The 26527-nt window shown below is 45.0% G+C and overlaps 1 protein-coding gene across 1 annotated transcript in view; it reads left to right on the top strand.

Moving 5' to 3' along the window:
• Positions 1 to 26527, top strand: part of LOC112241444 (FYVE, RhoGEF and PH domain-containing protein 1) — a 161868-nt gene that overhangs the window by 85325 nt on the left and 50016 nt on the right. Inside the window, exons 4-7 of the mRNA XM_042304320.1 lie at positions 1324 to 2080; positions 4406 to 4644; positions 8072 to 8228; positions 18129 to 18267. Of these exons, the coding sequence (XP_042160254.1) occupies positions 1324 to 2080; positions 4406 to 4644; positions 8072 to 8228; positions 18129 to 18267 (1292 nt within the window). The remainder of the gene's footprint in view (positions 1 to 1323; positions 2081 to 4405; positions 4645 to 8071; positions 8229 to 18128; positions 18268 to 26527) is intronic.

Raw genomic sequence — 26527 nt, 5'->3', positions numbered from 1 at the left:
CCAAACGCCTGAAGGTACCACGTTCATCTGTATAAACAATAGTACGCAAGTATAAACACCATGGGACCATGCAGCGGTCATACCGCTCAGGAAGGAGAAGCGTTCTGTCTCCTAGAGATGAACGTACTTTGGTGCGAAAAGTGTAAATCAATCGCAGAACAACATCAAAGGACCTTGTGAAGATGCTGAGGGAAACAGGTACAGAAGTATCTATATCCACAGTAAAAATGAGTCCTATATCGACATAACCTGAAAAGCTGCTCAGCAAGGAAGAAGCCACTGCTCCAAAACTGCCATAAAAAAGCCAGACTACGGTTTGCAACTGCACATGGGGACAAAGATCATACTTTTTGGAGAAATGTCCTCTGGTCTGATGAAACAAAAATAGAACTGTTTGGCCATAATGACCATCGTTATGTTTGGAGGAAAAAGGGGGACGCTTGCAAGCCGAAGAACACCATCCCAACTGTGAAGCACGGGGATGACAGCATCATGTTGTGGGGGTGCTTTGCTGCAGGAGGGACTGGTGCACTTCACAATATAGATGGCATCATGGGTAAGGAAAATTATGCGGGTATATTGAAGGAACATCTCAAGACATCAGTCAGGAAGTTAAAGTTTGGTTGTAAATGGGTCTTTCAAATGGACAATGACCCCTAGCATACTTCCAACATTGTGGCAAAATGGCTTAAGGACAACAAAGTCTTTGACCTCAGTCCCATTGAAAATTTGTGGGCAGAACTGAAAAAGCGTGTGCGAGCAAAGATGCCTGCAAACCTGACTCAGTTACACCAGCTCTGTCAGGAGGAATGGGTCAAAATTCACCCAACTTATTGTGGGAAGCTTGTGGAAGGCTTCTCGAAACGTTGGACCCAAGTTAAACAATGTAAATTTATACTTGTTGAGTGTATGTAAACTTCTGACCGACTGGGGATGTGATGAAAGAAATTAAAACTGAAATATATCATTCTCTCTACTATTATTCTGACATTTCACATTCATAAAATATAGTGGTGATCCTAACTGACCTAAGACAGGGAATTTTTACTAGAATTAAATGTCAGGAATTGTGAAAAACTGAGTTTAAATGTATTTGGCTCAGGTGTATGTAAACTGTCGACTTCAGGCAGGCAGACAGACAGACGGACAGACAGACAGACAGACACAGACAGACAGACAGACAGACAGACAGACAGACAGACAGACAGACAGACAGACAGACAGACAGACAGACAGACAGACAGACAGACAGACAGACAGACAGACAGACAGATAGATAGAACGATGTAACATTCTACTGTCTTATCTGTGTTCCCTCTACAGGGAGCAGATCATTGTGGTGCCTGATATCATGGGAGGGGGTCTCTGCAACCCCAGGGTCCCTGAGACAGGACCAGGTGGGGGCCCCTTCTCTCCCCCAGTCTCAGAGCTCACTCTCGGCTGTCTCCACGTGGCCTGCCCTCCTGGTTCCTCTCAAGAGCTGGATGACCTACCTCAGGGGCTGGCTGTGTTGGCTGGCGTGGTGCTGGGAGAGAAAGCAGGAGAGACAGACAACATGGAGGAGGATAATGATAAAGAACACGAACTAGGAGCATTGTGCTCTGCCTCTGACAAGCGCCTGTCCATGGAGTCCGGTTATAGCGCCTCAGAGAAACTCACAGACGCCGTGGCGATAAGGGGGCAGGCGGAGCCAGAAAGCCAATCAGGGATCCCCTCTGACAACTTGTCCCTCCTCCAGCCGCAAGCGGACGGCAAACTGGCCAATCGAGACTCTGGCATCGACAGCATCAGCTCTCCGTCCCACAGTGAGGAGCTGTGTTTTGCCGGCGACGAGGACCGGGTCATCTTCCCCTGTAGTCCCGCCCTCACGCTGCCACGCCTCTCTAGCTCCTCCTCCTGCAGCTATGCGGAGGGCCCGGGGGGAGAGGGGGCGTCGGCTGAGGGTGGGGGGGATTCGGAGGGGGACAGTGACTTGGAGGAGGGAAGCGGGGATGAGACCATTGAGCTCATCAACCCCATGATGGATCTCCAACCTCTGGCACTCGCCCTCCCTAAAACAGACAGACAGGACTCTACAGAGGTGACTGACTGTTTTTTAAAACATGTATGTGTGTGTTTGTGTGTGTGTGTGTTTGTGTGTGTGTGTTTGTGTGTGTGTTTGTGTGTGTGTGTTTGTGTGTGCTTGTGTGTGTGTGTGCGCGAGTGTGTGAGTGTGTGTGTGTGTTTTTGTGTGTGCGTGTGTTTGTTTGTGTGTTTGTGTGTGTGTGTGTTTGTGTGTGTTTATGTGTGTGTGTTTGTGTGTGTGTGTGTGTGTGTTGGGTGTGTGTGTGTGTGTGTGACTGGGTGTGTGTTTGTGTGTGTGTGTGTGCGTGTGTGTCTGTGTGTTTATGTGTGTGTGTGTGTGTGTGTCTGTGTGTGTTAATGTGTTTGTGTGTGTGTGTGTGTGTGTTGTGTGTGTCTGTGTGTGTGGGTGTGTCTCTCCATCTCTCTCTATCAAGCCAATTCAACGAGGCTTTATTGGGAAAAATGTTTACAAAGTAAGTTAAATAAACAAAAAACAAAAAGTGAGAAGACAACAACAACAACAACAACAACAACAACAACAACATAACCCCCCCCAAAAAACTATTTGATTTTAACAGTAAATGTCACACTCACAAAGGTTTCACAAAGATAAAGACATTTCAAGTGTTATATTATCAGGGTTTTACCAATGTGCAAATAGTAGTAGAACGACTGTTAGGGGAAGATAAATTAACAGATGAATACTATTGGTTGCCCTGTTCTCATGGCAACGGGTCACACATCTTTCAGATGTGACTTTACACAGCAGTATTTCACCTAACGGATATGGGAGTTTATCAAGTGTTGGATTTGTTTTCTGGTTCTTTGTGGATCTGTGTAATCTGAGGGAAATATGTATCTCTAATATGGTCATACATTGGGCAGGAGGTTAGGAAGTGCAGCTCAGTTTCCACCTCATTTTGTGGGCAGTGAGCACATAGCCTGCCTTCTCTTGAGAACCATGTCTGCCTACGGCGGCCTTTCTCAATAGCAAGGCTATGCTCACTGAGTCTGTACATAGTCAAAGCTTTCCTTAAGTTTGGGTCAGTCACAGTGGTCAGGTATTCTGCCGCTGTGTACTCTCTGTTTAGGGTCAGTCACAGTGGTCAGGTATTCTGCCTCTGTGTACTCTCTGTTTAGGGTCAGTCACAGTGGTCAGGTATTCTGCCTCTGTGTCCTCTCTGTTTAGGGTCAGTCACAGTGGTCAGGTATTCTGCCACTCTCTGTTTAGGGTCAGTCACAGTGGTCAGGTATTCTGCCACTCTGTTTAGTCACAGTGGTCAGGTATTCTGCCTCTGTGTACTCTCTGTTTAGGGTCAGTCACAGTGGTCAGGTATTCTGCCTCTGTGTACTCTCTGTTTAGGGTCAGTCACAGTGGTCAGGTATTCTGCCACTGTGTACTCTCTGTTTAGGGTCAGTCACAGTGGTCAGGTATTCTGCCACTGTGTTCTCTCTGTTTAGGGACAAATAGCATTCTAGTTTGCTCTGTTTTGTTTGTTTGTTATTTCTTTCCAATATGTCAAGTAATTATCTAATTGGTTTCTAATAATTTGGTTGGGTTTAAATGTTTTTCCGTCCTGGGGCTCTGTTGGGGTGTGTTTGTGTTTGTGAACAGAGCCCCAGCACCAGCTTGCTTAGGGGACTCTTCTCTTGGTTCATCTCTCTGTAGGTGATGGCTTTGTGATGGAATGTGTGGGCATCGCTTCATTTTAGATGGTTGTAGAAATGAACAGCTCTTGTCTGGATTTTGATAATTAATAAATAAATCGTTCAAATTGTATTGTTTGGTTTTTTGCGTTGTGGCACTAAGTATATTTATGGGTGTTTGTCCCAAATTTTGTGAATTTTTGATTGGTGAACGGACCCCAGACCTTACAACCGTAGAGGACAATGGGTTCTATAACTGATTGAAGTAGTTTTTGCCAGATCCTAATTGGAATGTCGAGTTTTATGTTCCTTTTACAGCATAGAAGTTCCTACTTGCCTCGTCTCTCAGATTGTTCACAGGAAGTTACCTGTGGTATTTTATGTTTAGGCCCGAGGTAGGTGTAATTCTTTGTGTGCTCTAGGACAACGGTGTCTAGACGGAATTTGTATTTGTTGTCATGGCTACTGGACCTTTTTTGGAACACCATTATTTTTGTCTTTCTGAAATTTACTGTCAGGGCCCAGGTCTGTCAGGGCCCAGGTCTGTCAGAATCTGTGCAGAAGATCTAGGTGCTGCTGTAGACCCTCCTTGGTTGGTGACAGAAGCACCAGATCATCGGCAAACAGTAGACATTTGACTTAAGATTCTTTCTCTCTCTCTCTCTCCTCTCTCTCTCTCTCCGACCAATCCCAGCTGTCGGTGCAGCAGCGTGTGTTCAACATAGCAAATGAGCTCCTCCACACAGAGAAGGCCTACGTGTCTCGGCTGTACCTCCTGGACCAGGTGTTCTGCTCCTCCCTCCTAGAGGAGGCGCGCTCCCGCTCTTCCTTCCCTCTAGACGTGGTCATGGGTATCTTCTCCAACATCTGCTCTATATACTGTTTCCACCAGCAGTTCCTGCTCCCCGCCCTGGAGAAACGCATGGCAGAATGGTGAGTTAAACCCTGACCCCAGTCCCTAACCCTGACCCAGGGTCTACCTCTAACCCTAGACTAACCCTGACCCAGGGCCTACCTCTAACCCTACACTAACCCTGACCCAGGGCCTACCTCTAACCCTACACTAACCCTGACCCAGGGTCAACCTCTAACCCTACACTAACCCTGACCCAGGGCCTACCTCTAACCCTACACTAACCCTGACCCAGGGCCTACCTCTAACCCTACACTAACCCTGACCCAGGGTCTACCTCTAACCCTCTAACCCTACACTAACCCTGACCCAGGGCCTACCTCTAACCCTACACTAACCCTGACCCAGGGCCTACCTCTAACCCTACACTAACCCTGACCCAGGGCCTACCTCTAACCCTCCCCAGTCCCTAACCCTGACCCAGGGCCTACCTCTAACCCTAGACTAACCCTGACCCAGGGTCTACCTCTAACCCTAGACTAACCCTGACCCAGGGCCTACCTCTAACCCTACACTAACCCTGACCCAGGGTCTACCTCTAACCCTAGACTAACCCTAACCCTGCTCCCCGCCCTGGAGAAACGCATGGCGGAGTGGTGAGATAAAACCCTGACCCTAACCCTTGCCCTAACCTGGCGAGAGAGACTAGGTTATATATACTCCTGATTGATTAACCAGTGAGATATACTAGGTTATATACACCCCTGATTGGTTTAGGATCCACTCATTTATTGTGGAGCACACACAAATAACCAACAACTGTGAAAAACAAGAATTGATATTAAACTGTGTTTTTGTTTCAAACACTTGAGTTTTCAAGGTCCATGTACTGACAGTCTTTTTCTTGACCTGAAGAGAATGTTCCCACATTCCAGGAGTTCCAGTGGGCGGAGAGAGAGTTCTCACAGTCATAATTCTCCCAGCAGCTTTCCCTATCTCTGACCATAACCCTGGTTCTGACCTGTCTCTTCCTGCCTCTCTCTCTCTCTCTCTCTGTCTCTCTCTCTCTCTCTCTCTCTCTCTCTCTCTCGCGTTCTATCTCTCTCTCCCCCTCTTTCTCTCTCTCTCTCTCTCTCTCTCTCTCTCTCTCTCTCTCTCTCTCTCTCTCTCTCTCTCTCTCTCTTCTCTCTCTCTCTCTCTCTCTCTCTCTCTCTTTCTCTCCCTCTCTCTCTCTCTTGCTCTCTCTCTCTCTCTCTCTCTCTCTCTCTCTCTCTCTCTCTCTTTTCTCTCTCTTGCTCTTTCTCTCTCTCTCCCAACACACTCTCTCTTGCTCTTTCTCACCCCCAGCTCTCCACACACACACACACACACACACACACACACACACACACACACACACACACACACACACACACACACACACACACACACACACACACACACACACACACACACACACACACACACACACACACACACACACACACACACACACGCGCGTGCACACACACACACATACACACACACACACACACACACACACACACATTCACACACACACTGCAGAAATAGCACTGTAGTAAACACCACACTACAGTTCACTGCAGCATTTAATTTGCATATACCCCGCCCATTCCCCTCCCCATATCCCAATATGTACCCCCCATAAGTGAGAAAGCTACATGCCAAAGTATATACCCATATACCTTATGGTGTACCTACATACCTACTGTACCTACCTACCTACTGTACCTACCTACCTACTGTACCTACCTACCTACACCTTATGGTGGGCCTACCTACCTACCCAACTACCTACCTACTCTACCTACCTACCTACCTCCCTACCTACTCTACCTACCTACCTACTCTACCTACCACCTACCTACTGTACCTGCCTGCCTGCCTGCCTGCCTGCCTGCCTGCCACTGCACCTGCCTGCTTGCCTGCCTGCCTGCCTGCCTGCCTGCCTGCCTGCCTGCCTGCTTACCTACCTAATTACTGTACCTACCTACCCTGCCTGCCTGCCTGCTGTACCTGCCTGCCTACCTACCTGCCTACCTGCCACCTACTTACCTACCTACCTACTTACTGACTTACTGTACCTGCCTACCTGCCTACCAACCTACTTACTTACTTACTTACTGTACCTGCCTGCCTGCCTGCCTGCCTACCTACCAACCCTGCTTACCTACTGTACCTGCCTGCCTGCCTACCTGCCTGCCTGCCTGCATACCTGCACAACCTGCCTGCCTGCCTGCCTGCCTGCCTACATACCCACTGTACCTGCATACCTGCTACATACCTGCCTGCCTGCCTGCCTGCCTGCCTGCCTATCCACATACCTACTGTACCTGCTTACCTGCCTACATACCTACACAACCTACCTACCTACTTACCTACCCTACATACCTGCTGTACCTACCTACCTACCTACATACCTACTGTACCTACCCACCTACCTACCTACCTACCTACATACCTACCTACCTACCTACCTACCTACCTACCTACCTGCCTACCTACATACCCACTGTACCTGCATACCTACATACCTACTCTCTGCCTGCCTGCCTACCTATCCACATACCTACTGTACCTACTTACCTGCCCTACATACCTGCACACAACCCACCCACCTACTTACCTACCCCTACATACCTGCTGTACCTGCCTGCCTGCCTGCCTGCCTGCCTGCCTACTTACTGCTTGCTACTTACTGTACCTGCCTGCTGTACCTGCCTGCCTGCCTGCCCACCTGCCTACCTACCTGCCTGCCTGCCTGCTGTACCTACTGTACCTATATACATACTGTACCTACCCTACCTACATACCTACTGTACCTACATACCTACATACCTACCTGCCTGCCCACCTGCCCACCCACCTGCCCACCTGCCTGCCTGCCTGCCTGCCTGCCTGCTGTACCTGCCTGCCTGCTGTACCTACTGTACCTACATACCTACTGTACCTACCTACCTACCTACCTACTTACCTACTGTAGCTACCTACCTACTACCTACATACAGGTTATGGAAAAGAACAGAAACTCTGAACTATCTGTTCAGACCCCAGTCCTACCTACCTACCTACCTACCTGCCTACTTACCTATATAGAGGTTATGGGAAATGTGGTCTTTTAGTGTTTCTCCAGTAAGTTTCCTGAAAGAGAAAGCCTCCACTTTATGTCAAATATAGTACAAGAAAGACACCATACTTAAACTACAGTAATGTCTGCAAAAACATTACAGTAAACACTACAGTATTCTACAATCTTCAAAAACACTACATTAAATACTATAGTATATACTACATTTTTCTTTTACTGCAGTATTTATACTATCGTTAACTGTAAATACTACAGTATACTACAGTATGCAAAAACACCAAGAAGAAGCTAGCCCCCTTCCTGACCTCTCCTCTCTCCCCCCAGGGATGTGAAACCGCGCATCGGGCACATCCTGCAGAAGCTAGCCCCCTTCTTGATCTCTCCTCTCTCTCCCCCAGGGATGTGAACCCGCGCATCGGGGACATCCTGCAGAAGCTAGCCCCCTTCTTGAAGATGTACGGAGAGTACGTGAAGAACTTTGACCGGGCCATGGAGCTGGTCAACACCTGGATGGAGAGGTCGTCCCAGTTCAAAGCCATCGTCCACCACATCCAGGTAGGTGGCCTGTAAAACCTGTCCAGGGTTAAGGGGCTATTAGGTTAAAGGGACATCCAGGTAGGTGGCCTGTGAAACCTGTCCAGGGTTAACAGGACATTCAGGTAGGCAGCCTGTAAAACCTGTCCAGGGTTAACAGGACATTCAGGTAGGCGGCCTGTAAAACCTGTCCAGGGTTAACAGGACATTCAGGTAGGCGGCCTGTAAAACCTGTCCAGGGTTAACAGGACATTCAGGTAGGCGGCCTGTAAAACCTGTCCAGGGTTAAGGGGCTTAGGTTAAAGGGACATTCAGGTAGGCGGCCTGTAAAACCTGTCCAGGGTTAACAGGACATTCAGGAAGGTGGCCTGTAAAACCTGTCCAGGGTTAACAGGACATCCAGGTAGGTGGCCTGTAAAACCTGTCCAGGGTTAAGGGGCTAGGTTAAGTAGCCTGGTGGATAGTGTTGGAACAATAACCGAAAGGTTGCTGGATCGAATCCCTGGGCTGATAAGGTAAAGATATGTTTTTCTGCCCCTGAGCAAGGCATTAACCCACTGTTTCCCGGGCTCCGATGATGTGGATGTCGATTTAGGTAGCCACCGAACCTCTCTATTTCAGAGGGGTTGGGTTAAATGTGGAAGACTTTTAACCCAACCCAGTTGAATCCATTCAGTTGTACAACTGACTATGTATCCCCCGTACCTTTAAAGGACATCCAGGTTCTAGCCTTGGGTCAGGGGTTATGGATATATAAAACACTGTCCGTAACCCAGGCCCTAAACCTGTCTCTAGCAGCTCTTTCACACTCTCAGCTTCCTCAATAAAGAGTCCCAGCTGGCTGTGTGTCAAATCAAATCAAATTGTATTTGTCACATGCGCCGAATACAACACCTTACAGTGAAATGCTACTTTACTTAATTAACCAACAATGCAGTTTTAAGCAAAAAATACAAAATAATTAAAGAGCAGCAGTAAAATAACAATAGTGAGACTATATACAGAGGGTACCGGTCAATGTGCGAGGGCCCCGGTTAGTTGAGGTAGTATGTACATGTAGGTAGATTTATTAAAGTGGCTATGCACAGATAATAAACAGAGATTAGCAGCAGCGTAAAATAGGGTGGGGGGGGGGGGAATGTCTGGGTCTGGGTAGCCATTGTATTAGCTGTTCAGGACCTCGACTTGGTGCTCCGGTGACTAGGGTGGTTGGAGTCTTTGACAATTTTTAGGTCCTTCCTCTGACACCGCCTGGTATAGAGGTCCTGGATGGCAGGAAGCTTGGCCCCAGTGCCTTGTGGTCGGAGGCCGAGCAGTTGCCGTACCAGGCCGTGATGCAACCAGTCAGGATGCTCTCGATGGTGCAGCTGCAGAACCTATTGAGGATCTGAGGACCCGTGCCAAATCTTTTCAGTCTCCTGAGGGGGAAGAGGTTTTGTCGTGCCCTCTTCATGGCTCTCTTGGTGTACTTGGACCATGTTAGTGTCTGTCCTGGCTGTGTGTCTGTTCTGGTTGTGTGTCAGTTCTGGCTGTGTGTCTGTCCTGGCTGTGTGTCTGTTCTGGCTGTGTGTCTGTTCTGGCTGTGTGTCTGTCCTGGCTGTGTGTCTGTCCTGGCTGTGTGTCTGTCCTGGCTGTGTGTCTGTCCTGGCTGTGTGTCTGTCCTGGATGTGTGTCTGTTCTGGCTGTGTGTCTGTTCTGGCCGTGTGTCTGTCCTGGTACAAGCAAAGCTATACATGTTCTCTCTCTTTCTTTCCCGTAACATCTCCTACTCTTTTCTGTACAAACTCAAAGCCTAATGTCCTTCAGTATAATGTTGACTAAAGCCTAATGTCCTTCAGTATAATGTTGACTAAAGCCTAATGTCCTTCAGTATAATGTTGACTAAAGCCTAATGTCCTTCAGTATAATGTTGACTAAAGCCTAATGTCCCTGAGTATAATGTTGACTAAAGCCTAATGTCCTTGAATATAATGTTGACTAAAGCCTAATGTCCTTGAGTATAATGTTGACTAAAGCCTAATGTCCTTCAGTATAATGTTGACTAAAGCCTAATGTCCTTCAGTATAATGTTGACTAAAGCCTAATGTCCTTGAGTATAATGTTGACTAAAGCCTAATGTCCTTCAGTATAATGTTGACTAAAGCCTGATGTCCTTGAGTATAGTGTTGACTAAAGCCTAATATCCCTGAGTATAGTGATGACTGAAGCCTAATATCCCTGAGTATAGTGTTGACTAAGGCCTAATGTCCTTGAGTATAGTGTTGACTAAAGCCTAATGTCCTTCAGTATAATGTTGACTAAAGCCTAATGTCCTTGAGTATAGTGTTGACTAAGGCCTAATGTCCTTGAGTATAATGTTGACTAAAGCCTAATGTCCTTCAGTATAATGTTGACTAAAGCCTAATGTCCTTGAATATAATGTTGACTAAAGCCTAATGTCCTTGAGTATAATGTTGACTAAAGCCTAATGTCCTTCAGTATAATGTTGACTAAAGCCTAATGTCCTTCAGTATAATGTTGACTAAAGCCTGATGTCCTTGAGTATAGTGTTGACTAAAGCCTAATATCCTGAGTATAGTGTTGACTGAAGCCTAATATCCCTGAGTATAGTGTTGACTAAGGCCTAATGTCCTTGAGTATAGTGTTGACTAAAGCCTAATGTCCTTCAGTATAATGTTGACTAAGGCCTAATGTCCTTGAGTATAGTGTTGACTAAAGCCTAATGTCCTTCAGTATAATGTTGACTAAAGCCTAATGTCCTTGAGTATAGTGTTGACTAAGGCCTAATGTCCTTGAGTATAGTGTTGACTAAAGCCTAATGTCCTTCAGTATAATGTTGACTAAAGCCTAATGTCCTTCAGTATAATGTTGACTAAAGCCTAATGTCCTTCAGTATAATGTTGACTAAAGCCTAATGTCCTTGAGTATAATGTTGACGAAAGCCTAATGTCCTTGAGTATAATGTTGACTAAAGCCTAATGTCCTTCAGTATAATGTTGACTAAAGCCTAATGTCCTTCAGTATAATGTTGACTAAAGCCTAATGTCCTTGAGTATAATGTTGACTAAAGCCTAATGTCCTTCAGTATAATGTTGACTAAAGCCTAATGTCCTTCAGTATAATGTTGACTAAAGCCTGATGTCCTTGAGTATAGTGTTGACTAAAGCCTAATATCCCTGAGTATAGTGTTGACTGAAGCCTAATATCCCTGAGTATAGTGTTGACTAAGGCCTAATGTCCTTGAGTATAGTGTTGACTAAAGCCTAATGTCCTTCAGTATAATGTTGACTAAAGCCTAATGTCCTTCAGTATAATGTTGACTAAAGCCTAATGTCCTTCAGTATAATGTTGACTAAAGCCTAATGTCCTTGAGTATAATGTTGACGAAAGCCTAATGTCCTTGAGTATAATGTTGACTAAAGCCTAATGTCCTTCAGTATAATGTTGACTAAAGCCTAATGTCCTTGAGTATAATGTTGACTAAAGCCTAATGTCCTTCAGTATAATGTTGACTAAAGCCTAATGTCCTTGAGTATAGTGTTGACTAAAGCCTAATGTCATTCAGTATAATGTTGACTAAAGCCTAATGTCCTTGAGTATAATGTTGACTAAAGCCTAATGTCCTTCAGTATAATGTTGACTAAAGCCTGATGTCCTTGAGTATAGTGTTGACTAAAGCCTAATATCCCTGAGTATAGTGTTGACTGAAGCCTAATATCCCTGAGTATAGTGTTGACTAAGGCCTAATGTCCTTGAGTATAGTGTTGACTAAAGCCTAATGTCCTTCAGTATAGTGTTGACTAAAGCCTAATGTCCTTCAGTATAATGTTGACTAAAGCCTAATGTCCTTCAGTATAATGTTGACTAAAGCCTAATGTCCTTGAGTATAATGTTGACGAAAGCCTAATGTCCTTGAGTATAATGTTGACTAAAGCCTAATGTCCTTCAGTATAATGTTGACTAAAGCCTAATGTCCTTGAGTATAATGTTGACGAAAGCCTAATGTCCTTGAGTATAATGTTGACTAAAGCCTAATGTCCCTGAGTATAGTGTTGACTAAAGCCTAATGTCCTTGAGTATAATGTTGACTAAAGCCTAATGTCCTTGAGTATAATGTTGACAAAAGCCTAATGTCCTTGAGTATAGTGTTGACTAAAGCCTAATGTCATTCAGTATAATGTTGACTAAAGCCTAATGTCCTTGAGTATAATGTTGACGAAAGCCTAATGTCCTTGAGTATAATGTTGACTAAAGCCTAATGTCCCTGAGTATAGTGTTGACTAAAGCCTAATGTCCTTGAGTATAATGTTGACTAAAGCCTAATGTCCTTGAGTATAATGTTGACAAAAGCCTAATGTCCTTGAGTATAGTGTTGACTAAAGCCTAATGTCATTCAGTATAATGTTGACTAAAGCCTAATGTCCTTCAGTATAATGTCCTGTATGTATCCAGATCATTGTTGCAGTATTGGGATGTATTAAGGGAATCGAACAGATATGCTGTGTCATGATACATGGTTAAAATATATTTATGCTGAAGTCAATGGACATGGGGCTCCCGAGTGGAGCTGTCTAAGGCACTGCATCTCAGTGCTTGAGTCGTCACTGCAGACACCCTGGTTGAATCCAGGCATGTATCACAACCGGTCGTGATTGGTAGTCCCATAGGGAGGCGCACAATTGGCCCAACATTGTCTAGGTTTGGCCTGGTGTAGGTCGTTATTATAAAAACTTTACTTGCCTAGTTAAATATTTTTTAAATATAATTAAATGGGATATGTTTTTATACCTGGCAGTGTAAATAGCATGAACAGATTTCCTTTCCAGGGGATGTTGGGTAATATTCAATACCACACTCTGGATCTGGCAGCCTGAGTCTCCTGGTGTAAACAGGATGTCCTTACACATGTTCATTACACGTGTGATGAAGCAGAATGCAGACGTCCACTGTCAGGATTGAATCCCCTAGTGACTGTGAGCATTCATTGTAGTGTAATGTGTAAAGAATATGAATATCAGTCTTTCTGAATTGATTAAATTATACATGAGGTTCTATAATATTTTCCCTGATATGACGAGTAGCTAGGAGCCAGTCAGGTTAATATGACTGGTAACTAGGAGCCAGTCAGGTTAATATGACTGGTAGCTAGGTAGTGGGAGCCAGTCAGGTTAATATAACTGGTAACTAGGTGGTGGGAGCCAGTCAGGTTAATATAACTGGTAACTAGGTGGTTGGAACCAGTCAGGTTAATATGACTGGTAACTAGGTGGTAGGAGCCAGTCAGGTTAATATGACTGGTAGGTAGTGGTTGGAGCCAGTCAGGTTATTATGACTGGTAACTAGGTAGTGGGACTTGGAGCCAGTCAGGTTAATATGACTGGTAACTAGGTGGTGGGGCTGGGAGCCAGTCATGTTGTTGGAAAAAGAGCAGCCAGTAGAATACTAATGACCTAGCAGACAGAGGATCCGCCCTACTTCAAACACTCTGCTCATAGCTTACTCTTACTGAATACTAACATGGTTACAGACCTGATCAATCTGATTAGAACCACCAGCAGCCTTGTACTGTACCCTGCTGTCTGTCGGAGCTTGTGGATCCCATAGATATATAAGATGATATATTGACTATGGTGACTCCTCTGTAGTTGATATATAGTCTATGGTGACTCCTCTGTAGCTGGTATATCGTCTATGATGACTCCTCTGTAGCTGGTATATCGTCTATGGTGACTCCTCTGTAGCTGGTATATAGTCTATGGTGACTCCTCTGTAGCTGGTATATCGTCTATGGTGACTCCTCTGTAGCTGGTATATAGTCTATGGTGACTCCTCTGTAGCTGGTATATAGTCTATGGTGACTCCTCTGTAGCTGGTGTATCGTCTATGGTGACTCCTCTGTTGCTGGTATATAGTCTATGATGACTCCTCTGTAGCTGGTATATCGTCTATGGTGACTCCTCTGTAGCTGGTATATAGTCTATGATGACTCCTCTGTAGCTGGTATATAGTCTATGGTGACTCCTCTGTAGCTTATATATATATAGTCTATGGGGAATCCTCTGTAGCTGGTATATAGTCTATGGTGACTCCTCTGTAGCTGGTATATCGTCTATGGTGACTCCTCTGTAGCTGGTATATAGTCTATGGTGACTCCTCTGTAGCTGGTATATAGTCTATGGTGACTCCTCTATAGCTGGTATATAGTCTATGGTGACTCCTCTGTAGCTGGTATATAGTCTATGGTGACTCCTCTGTAGCTGGTATATAGTCTGTGGTGACGCGTCTGTAGTGTGTGACTCCTGGGGACGTATTGTCAAAACCTACAATGTGAAAGTATTCAAACCCCTTGACTTATTCCACATTTTGTTACATTACAGCCTAATTCTAAAATATATTAAATTGTATTTTTTCCGTTATCGATCTACACAAAATACCCCATAATGACAAAGCAAAAACAGGTTTTGTTTGTTTTTTCAAGAAAGGACATTTTTATTTTTTATTTTTTTATTTCACCTTTATTTATCCAGGTAGGCAAGTTGAGAACAAGTTCTCATTTACAATTGCGACCTGGCCAAGATAAAGCAAAGCAGTTCGACACATACAACAACACAGAGTTACACATGGAGTAAAACAAACATACAGTCAATAATACAGTAGAAAAATAAGTCTATATACAATGTGAGCAAATGAGGTGAGATAAGGGAGGTAAAGGTAAAAAAGGCCATGGTGGCGAAGTAAATACAATATAGCAAGTAAAACACTGGAATGGTAGATTTGCAGTGGAAGAATGTGCAAAGTAGAGATAGAAATAATGGGGTGCAAAGGAGCAAAATAAATAAATACAGTAGGGGAAGAGGTAGTTGTTTGGGCTAAATTATAGATGGGCTATGTACAGCTGCAGTAATCTGTGAGCTGCTCTGACAGCTGGTGCTTTAAGCTAGTGAGGGAGGTAAGTGTTTCCAGTTTCAGAGATTTGCGTAGTTCGTTCCAGTCATTGGCAGCAGAGAACTGGAAGGAGAGGCGGCCAAATGAATAATTGGTTTTGGGGGTGACCAGAGAGATATACCTGCTGGAGCGAGTGCTACAGTTGGGTGCTGCTATGGTGACCAGCGAGCTGAGATAAGGGGGGACGTATGAAGCGAGGGCCAGCCAATGAGAGCGTACAGGTCGCAGTGGTGGGTAGTATATGGGGCTTTGGTGACAAAACGGATGGCACTGTGATAGACTGCATCCAATTTATTGAGTGTTGGAGGCTATTTTGTAAATGACATCGCCGAAGTCGAGGATCGGTAGGATGGTCAGTTTTACGAGGGTATGTTTGGCAGCATGAGTGAAGGATGCTTTGTTGCAAAATAGGAAGCCAATTCTAGATTTGAAGTTGGATTGGAGATGTTTGATGTGAGTCTGGAAGGAGAGTTTACAGTCTAACCAGACACCTAAGTATTTGTAGTTGTCCACATATTCTAAGTCAGAACCGTCCAGAGTAGTGATGTTGGACAGGCGGGCAGGTGCGGGCAGCGATCGGTTGAAGAGCATGCATTTAGTTTGACTTGTATTTAAGAGCAGTTGGAGGCCACAGAAGGAGAGGTGGATCAGGGATTCACCAGCAGCAAGAGCGACATCATTGATGTATAGAGAGAAGAGAGTCGGTCCAAGAATTGAACACTGTGGCACCCCCATAGAGATTGCCAGGGGTCCGGACAACAGGCCCTCCGATTTGACACACTGAACTCTATTAGAGAAGTAGTTGGTGAACCAGGCGAGGCAATCATTTGAGAAACCAAGGCTATCGAGTCTGCCGATGAGTATGTGGTGATTGACAGAGTTGAAAGCCTTGACCAGATCAATAAATACGGCTGCACAGTATTGTTTCTTATCGATGGCGGTTAAGATATCGTTTAGGACCTTGAGAGTGGCTGAGGTGCATCCATGACCAGCTCTGAAACCAGATTGTATAATGGAGAAGGTACAGTGGGATTCGAAATGGTCAGTAATCTGTTTGTTGACTTGGCTTTCGAAGACCTTAGAAAGGCAGGGTAGGATAGATATAGGTCTGTAGCAGTTTGGGTCAAGAGTGTCCCCCCCTTTGAAGAGGGGGATGACTGCAGCTGCTTTCCAATCTTTGGGAATCTCAGATGACACGAAAGAGAGGTTGAACAGGCTAGTAATAGACGTTGCAACAATTTCGGCAGATCATTTTAGAAAGAAAGGGTCCAGATTGTCTAGCCCGGCTGATTTGTAGGGGTCCAGTTTTTGCAGCTCTTTCAGAACACCAGCTGACTGGATTTGGGAGAAGGAGAAATGGGGAAGGCTTGGGCGAGTTGCTGTGGGGGGTGCAGTGCTGTTGACCGGGGCAGGGGTAGCCAGGTGGAAAGCATGGCCAGCCATAGAAAAATGCTTCTTGAAATTCTCAATTATAGTGGATTTATCGGTGGTGACAGTGTTTCCTATCCTCAGTGCAGTGGGCAGCTGGGAGGAGGTGTTCTTATTCTCCATGGACTTTACAGTGTCCCAGAACTGTTTTGAGTGTGTGTTCCAGGAAATAAATAATACTAACTGAAATATAACATTTACATAAGTATTCAGATCCTTTTCTCAGTATTTTGTTGATGGACCTTTGGCAGCGATTACAGCCTTGAGTCTTCTTGGATATGATGCTACAAGCTTGGTACACCTGTATTTTGGTAGTTTCATCCATTCTTCTCTGCAGATCCTATCAAGCTCTGTCAGGTTGGATGGGGAGCGTCCCTGCACAGCTATTTTCAGGTCTCTCCTGAGATGTTCGATCGGGTTTAAGTCCGGGCTCTGGCTGGGCCACTCAAGGACATTCAGAGACTTGTCCTGATACCACTCCTGTGTTGTCTTGGCTGTGTGCTTAGGGTCGTTGTCCTGTTGGAAGGTGAACCTTCGCCCTACTCTGGGGTCCTAAGCGCTCTGGAGCAGGTTTTCATCAGTGATCTCTTTGTACTTTGCTCTGTTGATCTTTCCCTTGATCCTGACTAGTCTCCCTGTCCCTGACTTGAAAAATATCCCCACAGCATGATGCTGCCACCACCATGCTTCACTGCAAGTATGGTGCCTTGTTTCCACCAGACGTGACGCTTGGCATTCAGGCCAAAGAGTTCAATCTCGGTTTCATCATACCAGAAAATCTTGTTTCTCATGCCTTTTGGCAAGCGAGCTGTCATGTGCCTTTTACTGAGGAGTGACTTCCGTCTGGCCATTACCATAAAGGTCTGATTGGTGGAGTGCTGCAGAGATGGTTGTCCTTCTGGATGTTTCTCCCATCTCCACGGAGGAACTCTGGAGCTCTGTCAGAGTGACCATTGGGTTCTTGGTCACCTCTCTGACCAAGGCCCTTCTCCCCCAATTTCTCAGTTTGGCTAGATGGCAAGCTCTAGGATGAGTCTTGGTTGTTCCAAGGGGGACCTTCAATGCTGAAAAGATATTTTGATATTCTTTCCCCAGATCTGTGCCTCGACACAATCCTGTCTCGGAGCTCTACAGACAATTCCTTTCAACTTCATGGCTTTTTTTTTTGCTCTAGTATCCACTTAATGGAATCAATTTTAGAATGAGGCTGTAACGTAACGAAATGTGGAAAAAGTCTGAAAACTTTCTGGGTCCATATAAAACCCCAGGCTGCCAGTTGGGGTGTAGATGAAGAGGAGTACACAGGTTAAAGAAGAATTTTTTTGTGCCTTGATACAATTGAGACGTTGATTGTGTGCCATACAGAGGGTGAATGGGCAAGAGAAAATATTAAAATGCCTTTGAACAGGATATGGTAGTAGGTGCCAGATGCACCAGTTTGTGTTAAGAACTGCAACACTGTTAGGTTTTTCACGCTCAACAGCTTCCTGTGTGGTGTGTCTCTGTGTGTGTGTGTGTCTGTGTGTGTGTGTGTGTGTGTGTCCTCAGAGAGAGGAGCGCTGTGGTAACCTGACCCTACAGCACCACATGTTGGAGCCGGTTCAGAGGATCCCTCGCTACGAGCTGCTGCTGAAAGACTACCTGCACCGTCTCCCTGGCGACCATGATGACTTTAAGGATGCACAGAGTGAGTGTTTGAACCCATCCCGGTCCTGCACTGCTATACACACACACACACACACACACACACACACACACACACACACACACACACACACACACACACACACACCCTTCACTACACACACACACACACACACACACACACACACACACACCACCCTTCACACCACTACACACACACACACACACACACACACACACACACACACACACACACACACACACACACACACACACACACACACACACACACACACACACACACACACACACACACACACACCCTTCACACCACTACACACACACACACACACACACACACACCCTTCACACCACTACACACACACACACACACACACCCTCACACCACACACACACACACACACACACACACACACACCACTACACACACACACACACACACACACACACACCACTACACACACACACACACACACACACACCCTTCACACCACTACACACACACACACACACACACACACACACCCTTCACACCACTACACACACACACACACACACACACACCTTCACACCACTACACACACCACACACACACACACACACACACACACACACACACACACACACACACACACACACACACCCTTCACACCACTACACACACACACACACACACACACACACACACACACACACACACACACACACCACACACACACACACCCTTCACACACTACACACACACACACACACCCTTCACACCACTACACACACACACACACACACACACACACACACACACACACCCTTCACACCACCACACACACACACACACACACACCTTCACACCACTTCACACCACTACACACACACACACACACACACACACACACACACACACACACCCTTCACACCACTACACACACACACACACACACACACACACACACACACCCTTCACACACACACACACACACACACACACACACACACACACCCCCTTCACATTGTGTCTCATTTCAGTGTTGTTTGTGCTGCTGCTAACTGTTAGAAAGACAGCTCTGGATGCAACTCCATTGAGGGCTTTGACTAGTAGTCAACTGGGTGGGAGTTAATGAGGAATCACAAAATTCCATCCAGGTCAGCAGAAAGGGTCAGCCAATGAGTTAAACTACTCTTCAAACATTTCATAACTCCAGGGGGGCAGTAAAACATCAACCTTGTCTTTATACCTGTTCAGATTACACCCTCCAGGGGGCAGTAAATCACCAACCTTGTCTTTAAACCTGTTCAGACACCACCCTCCAGGGGGCAGTATGCACCATTTCAGTTTGTTTACCTACTCATAGAAGTAGTAGAAGAAGAAATGGAACGCCCTTTAAAATAGAGAAAGCCCATCAATATGACCCCTTGCATCACAACACTATAGCAACGGTGTGATGACCTAATGGGTCGAATTTTGGAGATCATAACAGCTAAAAGGACTTTATTTTCAACCCCTTGTAAACCAAGCTTTCCAATACAATTTGTCTGTTTTATTGAGATTTGATTAGCGAAGAAGATTAAAACATTACTTCAAACTACAGTACTTTTGGGTACCTTGCAATATGTAACTTTTTGGGCGACCCGACTGAATTCACACAGAAATGTGAGTTATAGATCTGTCATTCTCGCTGAAAGCAAGTCTAAGAAGGGGAGGATCTGTTCTAGGTGGGCTATTTCTATGCTTCCCGTTCTTTAAGTTTTTGTTTTTGTTTTGCGTCTTTTACTTTTGGTTTTGCTTCAAACAGCTGTAAATACAAAATTTACGGTTATTGAAAATATATTTTACAGCCGTTTAGATTGTACAATAATTCTCTACACTATGAATTGCTTGTTTTTGTCACATAAACAAAAATGATTAGAAAGTTTAGCAACCAGGAAATGACAGAGCAATTTCTGTATATTGCACCTTTAACATTTCAACAACATGAAATCCATGTGTTAAACGTTGCTACGTTTTGGAAATAGCAAAAGAAGGTGTGTAATCTGCTTGACACGTTAAAGTTACTTACTTTACAGATCAGAAAGTCAGAAAAAAACATCCCTCTTGTCTTGTCTACAATGAAATAATGTTATGATTTATTTGTATTTTTTATCTATCTCCAATAGCTCGTTAGCACCCCTTGTGGTTGAATATATATATATATGTACCTATTGTAGGTCCTAGGATACGATAATGAACAATGTTGAACTAACAAATACCATCAAGGGATACGTTACAATTAACAATAATGAGCTCCTTGTGAAACAGCTGTGAATACCAAACTGGCAATATTTAAGATTTTTGTGGTACAGGTGTGTCATTAATTTATTTTCACACATTTTTTGTACACTCAGATGGCAATCACAGACTGAAATACTGCATTCTGGTGTGTAGAATAGAGAGGAGAGGTGGTTGCTGTGCGGGTGGGAGGTTCTGCCTGTCACTTATTCTCAACAGGCAGCCAGTCTCAGAAGGGGGACTTGAAGAGGGCGACGGTGGCAGTGCTCGTGTTTTTAGTTCATCTGTTTATCTCACATATTATGTGCCCAGTATGACAGAACAAGAAAACGTTCTTATCAGATAATGACAACATGAAAATAACAGTAGCTGTAGATGATGTAATGAAAAGTTGGAGGGTGGTGGGTAATGGAGGACATCAGGTGGTTCTGGGTGTTGGGCAGAACCCCTAGGTCCTGGAGAACAGGAAATGGAGGACATCAGGTGGATCCAGGTCTGGGTGTTGGGCAGAACCCCTAGGTCCTGGAGAACAGGAAATGGAGGACATCAGGTGGATCTGGGTGTTGGGCAGAACCCCTAGGTCCTGGAGAACAGGAAATGGAGGACATCAGGTGGATCCAGGTCTGGGTGTTGGGCAGAACCACTAGGTCCTGGAGAACAAGAGTTAAAAGGTAGAAGGGTAGGAGACAGAGATGTAAACAAGAAAACACACAGGTTACCCAAAAAATACAATAATGTTAACGGGAGACAGAAAAGAAAGGATACCTGTCTGTAAGGAATGATGTCAGAGGGGTGGATGAGGGAGGTGAGAAATAGAAGGAGGCCTCCAGAGATGGAGAAGGGAGGGATGGTATGAGTGGGCAGGTTGTTGGGCAATCAGACATCATTAGATGCAGAATATCGTCTGGAGGGAGAGGAGCAAAAGAGTTAGAGGATGAGGAGAGTGGGAAGAGGCCGAATCAAGACACACAAGGTGCTGAAGCTAGTTTTTCCTGTCACTTGTCCTCGACAGGCAGCCATTCTCAAAAGAGGGGCTTGAATTTTGCTCAAGCTGGTCGTCGTCTCGGAACATGGCAGAACCCCTGGAGTTCAAAAGCAGAATAACGGGAAGACGGGAGGAGTCAGGGATGGCAGGATGAACACGTTCCATAACACAGGCCTGGTTTAATGTTCCATAACACAGGCCTGGTTTAGCTGGAAGTTACTTAATGTTCCATAACACAGGCCTGGTTTAGCTGGAAGTTACTTAATGTTCCATAACACAGGCCTGGTTTAGCTGGAAGTTACTTAATGTTCCATAACACAGGCCTGGTTTAGCTGCTTAATTCTACTCACTGTTTATTATATACACTTAACTCTTGTTGTCCTCCTGATTTCAGAGTCAGGAATGGCTCTTTGATGTTGTCGGCTCAATGCATCAGTAAATCAAATCAAATCACATTTTATTTGTCACATGGTTAGCAGATGCGAGTGTAGCGAAATGCTTGTGCTTCTAGTTCCGACAATGCAGTAATAACCAACAAGTAATCTAGCTAACAATTCCAAAACTACTACCTTATACACACAAGTGTAAAGGGATAAAGAATATGTACATAAAGATATATGAATGAGTGATGGTACAGAACAGCATAGGCAAGATGCAGTAGATGGTATAGAGTACAGTATATACATATTTATTTATTTTATTTATTTTACCTTTATTTAACCAGGTAGGCAAGTTGAGAACAAGTTCTCATTTACAATTGCGACCTGGCCAAGATAAAGCAAAGCAGTTCGACAGATACAACGACACAGAGTTACACATGGAGTAAAACAAACATACAGTCAATAATACAGTATAAACAAGTCTATATACAATGTGAGCAAATGAGGTGAGAAGGGAGGTAAAGGCAAAAAGGCCATGATGGCAAAGTAAATACAATATAGCAAGTAAAACACTGGAATGGTAGTTTTGCAATGGAAGAATGTGCAAAGTAGAAATAAAAATAATGGGGTGCAAAGGAGCAAAATAAATAAATAAATAAAAATTAAATACAGTTGGGAAAGAGGTAGTTGTTTGGGCTAAATTATAGGTGGGCTATGTACAGGTGCAGTAATCTGTGAGCTGCTCTGACAGTTGGTGCTTAAAGCTAGTGAGGGAGATAAGTGTTTCCAGTTTCAGAGATTTTTGTAGTTCGTTCCAGTCATTGGCAGCAGAGAACTGGAAGGAGAGGCGGCCAAAGGAAGAATTGGTTTTGGGGGTGACTAGAGAGATATACCTGCTGGAGCGTGTGCTACAGGTGGGAGATGCTATGGTGACCAGCGAGCTGAGATAAGGGGGACTTTACCTAGCAGGGTCTTGTAGATGACATGGAGCCAGTGGGTTTGGCGACGAGTATGAAGTGAGGGCCAGCCAACGAGAGCGTACAGGTCGCAATGGTGGGTAGTATATGGGGCATTGGTGATAAAACGGATTGCACTGTGATAGACTGCATCCAATTTGTTGAGTAGGGTATTGGAGGCTATTTTGTAAATGACATCGCCAAAGTCGAGGACTGGTAGGATGGTCAGTTTTACAAGGGTATGTTTGGCAGCATGAGTGAAGGATGCTTTGTTGCGAAATAGGAAGCCAATTCTAGATTTAACTTTGGATTGGAGATGTTTGATATGGGTCTGGAAGGAGAGTTTACAGTCTAACCAGACACCTAAGTATTTGTAGTTGTCCACGTATTCTAAGTCAGAGCCGTCCAGAGTAGTGATGTTGGACAGGCTGGTAGGTGCAGGTAGCGATCGGTTGAAGAGCATGCATTTAGTTTTACTTGTATTTAAGAGCAATTGGAGGCCACGGAAGGAGAGTTGTATGGCATTGAAGCTTGCCTGGAGGGTTGTTAACACAGTGTCCAAAGAAGGGCCGGAAGTATACAGAATGGTGTCATCTGCGTAGAGGTGGATCAGGGATTCACCAGCAGCAAGAGCGACCTCATTGATGTATACAGAGAAGAGAGTCGGTCCAAGAATTGAACCCTGTGGCACCCCCATAGAGACTGCCAGAGGTCCGGACAGCAGACCCTCCGATTTGACACACTGAACTCTATCAGAGAAGTAGTTGGTGAACCAGGCGAGGCAATTATTTGAGAAACCAAGGCTGTCGAGTCTGCCGATGAGGATGTGGTGATTGACAGAGTCGAAAGCCTTGGCCAGATCAATGAATACGGCTGCACAGTAATGTTTCTTATCGATGGCAGTTAAGATATCGTTTAGGACCTTGAGCGTGGCTGAGGTGCACCCATGACCAGCTCTGAAACCAGATTGCATAGCAGAGAAGGTATGGTGAGATTCGAAATGGTCGGTAATCTGTTTGTTGACTTGGCTTTCGAAGACCTTAGAAAGGCACGGTAGGATAGATATAGGTCTGTAGCAGTTTGGGTCAAGAGTGTCCCCCTTTGAAGAGGGGGATGACCGCAGCTGCTTTCCAATCTTTGGGAATCTCAGACGACACGAAAGAGAGGTTGAACAGGCTAGTAATAGGGGTGGCAACAATTTCGGCAGATAATTTTAGAAAGAAAGGGTCCAGATTGTCTAGCCCGGCTGATTTGTAGGGGTCCAGATTTTGCAGCTCTTTCAGAACATCAGCTGAATGGATTTGGGAGAAGGAGAAATGGGGAAGGCTTGGGCGAGTTGCTGTTGGGGGTGCAGTGCTGTTGTCCGGGGTAGGAGTAGCCAGGTGGAAAGCATGGCCAGCCGTAGAAAAATGCTTATTGAAATTCTCAATTATAGTGGATTTATCAGTGGTGACAGTGTTTCCTATCCTCAGTGCAGTGGGCAGCTGGGAGGAGGTGTTCTTATTCTCCATGGACTTTACAGTGTCCCAGAACTTTTTGAGTTAGTGTTGCAGGAAGCAAATTTCTGCTTGAAAAAGCTAGCCTTGGCTTTTCTAACTGCCTGTGTATAATGGTTTCTAGCTTCCCTGAACAGCTGCATATCACGGGGCTGTTCGATGCTAATGCAGAACGCCATAGGATGTTTTTGTGTTGGTTAAGGGCAGTCAGGTCTGGGGAGAACCAAGGACTATATCTGTTCCTGGTTCTAAATTTCTTGAATGGGGCATGTTTATTTAAGATGGTTAGGAAGGCATTTTTAAAAAATATCCAGGCATCCTCTACTGACGGGATGAGATCAATATCCTTCCAGGATACCCCGGCCAGGTCGATTAGAAAGGCCTGCTCGCAGAAGTGTTTCAGGGAGCATTTTACAGTGATGAGTGGAGGTCGTTTGATGAGATATGAGATGAGTAATGTAGGGTATGTAAACATTATATTAAGTGGCATTGTTTAAAGTGGCTAGTGATACATTTTTACATCAATTTCCATTATTAAAGTGGCTGGAGTTGAGTCAGTATGTTGGCAGCAGCCACTCAATGTTAGTGGTGGCTGTTTAACAGTCTGATGGCCTTGAGATAGAAGGGGGCTGTGCTTTTACTGGTTGGCTCTCCTCTGTGTCTCTCTCAATTGGGCTCCTGAGTGGCGCAGCGGTCTAAGGCACTGCATCTCAGTACTAGAGGCGTCACTGCAGACACCCTGGTTCCAATCCAGGCTATGTCACAAGCAGCCTTGATTGGGAGTCCCATAGGGTGGCGCACAATTGGCCCAGCGTCGTCCGGGTTTGGCCGGTGTAGGCCGTCATTGTAAATAAGAATTTGTTCTTAACTGACTTGCATAATTAAATAAAGGTTAAATACTAAAATATATATGTTTTTAAATACACACAGTGTAACGGGATTCTTCCGTTGAAGGAGAGGCGGACCAAACTATGGTCAGGGTGTGACACACAGCCCCTGAGCCCCGCCCCCTTCTATTACATTGGTTGGATTTTCAAAACCAACCAATGAGAGGTCTCAACCGCTGACATAGTTAACTAGCTAGCCAAACGTCGATAAAAGCCATACATTTAGTTAGATTCCGCGACAACACTTCAGTACGCTAGCGTTGTGAGCATGGTCGCGAGGCTAAGGTTAGCACAGCCAGAGATACTGGCACAGAAAATGCTAGCTAACGTTAGCCAGCTACCTAATTATGATAGGACAACCTATTTTTACCCTGAATGACCATCAAATTCAAAATTCATAACATTTGTTACTTACTTTTTTCATCAGCCAAAACACCCTTAATCTGTCTAAATAAAATATGCAGTTTCAAACTCGTCAGTCACTCAGTCGCCCTAGAATACTTGCAATTATTCTGGTGGACTTCACACACTGGTGGCATGAGGAAATAGCATGGTTTCCATTTTTTTAAGTTTCTAATCCCCCTGATTGGTTACTGGTCTTGGAACTTGTTTCCACAGGTTTTCCACAGAATCAAATCTTGAGAGAAAAAACCCCTCTGGTTTGCCACTAGTGGCAATACAAATTATCGTTGCCAAAGGTTGGCAGCAGATTCAACACTAGTAACAACATTTGCAAACTTCTGGCAAATATTTTGTGGTACACTATTTAGTTTACAGAGAATTTGTCACAAACCTGCAGGAAGTTTGCCGCAAGAAATTCATTTTTGTAAAGGCTAGCAATGTCAATCTAAAATCTAAAAACAGATTAAATTACTTCTTCCTATTTAACAGCATTGTCTTATATAAAGACAAATATAGGGTAAAGAAAGAGTGTTCTCTTTTCAGCCTTTTCAGTCAGCATGAATCAGCAGGTAGTCAGCAGGTAGTCAGCAGGTAGTCAGCAGGTAGTCAGCAGGTAGTCAGTAGGTAGTCAGCCGGTAGTCAGCAGGTAGTCAGTAGGTAGTCAGCAGGTAGTCAGCAGGTAGTCAGCAGGTAGTCAGTAGGTAGTCAGCAGGTAGTCAGCAGGTAGTCAGTAGGTAGTCAGCAGGTAGTCAGCAGGTAGTCAGCAGGTAGTCAGTAGGTAGTCAGCAGGTAGTCAGTAGGTAGTCAGCAGGTAGTCAGCAGGTAGTCAGTAGGTAGTCAGTAGGTAGTCAGCAGGTAGTCAGCAGGTAGTCAGCAGGTAGTCAGCAGGTAGTCATTAGGTAGTCAGCAGGTA

The sequence above is a fragment of the Oncorhynchus tshawytscha genome, linkage group LG22 (genome assembly GCF_018296145.1).
Source record: "Oncorhynchus tshawytscha isolate Ot180627B linkage group LG22, Otsh_v2.0, whole genome shotgun sequence".
Taxonomy (NCBI): Eukaryota; Metazoa; Chordata; class Actinopteri; order Salmoniformes; family Salmonidae; genus Oncorhynchus; species Oncorhynchus tshawytscha.
This window is presented reverse-complemented; position numbering and strand designations above follow the sequence as displayed.